This window comes from Vombatus ursinus, unplaced genomic scaffold (genome assembly GCF_900497805.2).
Source record: "Vombatus ursinus unplaced genomic scaffold, bare-nosed wombat genome assembly UNPS02001816.1, whole genome shotgun sequence".
NCBI classification, from domain to species: domain Eukaryota; kingdom Metazoa; phylum Chordata; class Mammalia; order Diprotodontia; family Vombatidae; genus Vombatus; species Vombatus ursinus.
The window spans coordinates 1-1,302 of record NW_020941594.1 but is presented as its reverse complement, the minus strand read 5'-3'; the positions used below and the strand labels follow the sequence as shown (position 1 = coordinate 1,302).

Here is a 1,302-nt window from a genome sequence, read left to right as displayed (position 1 = left end):
GTTTCCCTCTTCCCCTCCTGGCCTTTTCTCCTTCTTCTCCTCCGCCTAACCCCTCCCTCCCCTCTAGCCCCGGGTCCCTTCTCCTCCTCCCCTCCCCCTCTCCTTTCAGCCTTCCCTTCCGCTAACCCCTCCCCTCCCAGCCCCTGCTTTCGGGTCTCCTCCTCCACCTGTTCCCCTCTTCTTGCCTCGCCCCGCCCACTCCGGGTTCCCCTCCACCTGTTCCTCCGTCTCCCTTTCCCCTCCACCTTAGCCACCCAGCCTGGCCCCCTCGCCCCGCCGCCCGACTCCGTTCTCCCCTCTCCTCTCCTCTCCCCTCCTCGGTCCCCCCGCCCCTCCCCGCCGGCTGCGGCCAGCGGGGAGGGGGCCCGAGGCGCCGGGGGGCGGGGCCCGAGCTCTCCCCGCCTCCTCGCCGGTGCCGGCCGGCCGTTGGTTGCGAGGCGGGCTCCGGGGCGGGGCCTGTCTCGCGGGCACCAATGGGCGCGGGCGGGCTGTGACGTCGCGGGCGGCGGGGGCTCCTCGTGCCGCGCGCCGGGAGGTGTAGGCAGCGCCGAGCCCGCGAGCGCCTCAGACGCGCCGACCGCCGCGGACCGCGCTTCGGCCTCAGCCTGGGCTCCCGCCTCAGCTCCCGCTCCCGCTCCCGCCGCCGCCCCCGCCGCCCCCGCCGGCCCCTCCGGCCGCCGAGTCCGAGCCCGAGGCTGCGGCCGAGGCCCCCCACGCCCCTCCCGCAGGCCGGCCGGCCTCCCCGCGCTGCGCCGCGGCCCCTTTGTGCGCCGCCCCCGGCCCCGAACCCTCGCCCCGGCCCGCTCCGCTCAGGCGGCATGAAGACCAAGTTCTGTAACGGCGGCGAAGCCGAGCCGTCGCCCCTGGGGCTGCTGCTGAGCTGCGGGGGGGGCGGGGGGGGCGGGGGAGGGGGCGCCCCCACGCCCGGCGGGGGGCCGGCGCAGCAGCGCGACGCGGAGGCCGTGCTCGAGGCCGAGGAGCGCGGCGGCGGCGGCGGGGGGGGAGGGGGAGGCCCCTGCTGCCCGCCGCCGCCGCCGCCGCTGCCGGCGCCCGAGCGGGACGAGGAGCCGGACGAGCCCGAGGACGCGGCCGAGGACGAGGCCCCCGATCCCCGCACCCGCCGCAAGGCCTATCTGTGGTGCAAGGAGTTCCTGCCCGGAGCCTGGAGGGCGCTGCCCGAGGACCGGTTCCACATCAGCGTCGTCAGGTCAGGGCCGGGGGGGGGGGGGGGGGGGGGGGGGGGCGGGCGCCCCCCGGGGGGGGGGGGGGCGGGGGGGGGGGGGGGGGGGGGGGGGAGAGAGA

General features: G+C 79.3%; 1 protein-coding gene across 1 annotated transcript; it reads left to right on the top strand.

The window, feature by feature from the left end:
- Positions 1 to 787: 787 nt before the first annotated feature.
- LOC114048154 (choline kinase alpha-like) lies at positions 788 to 1,207 on the top strand (the record flags this gene model as incomplete). The annotated part of the gene is made up of 1 exon (XM_027869090.1): positions 788 to 1,207. A coding segment is annotated over exon 1 (389 nt), but the record flags the coding sequence as incomplete, so codon positions are not given.
- Positions 1,208 to 1,302: the final 95 nt, after the last annotated feature.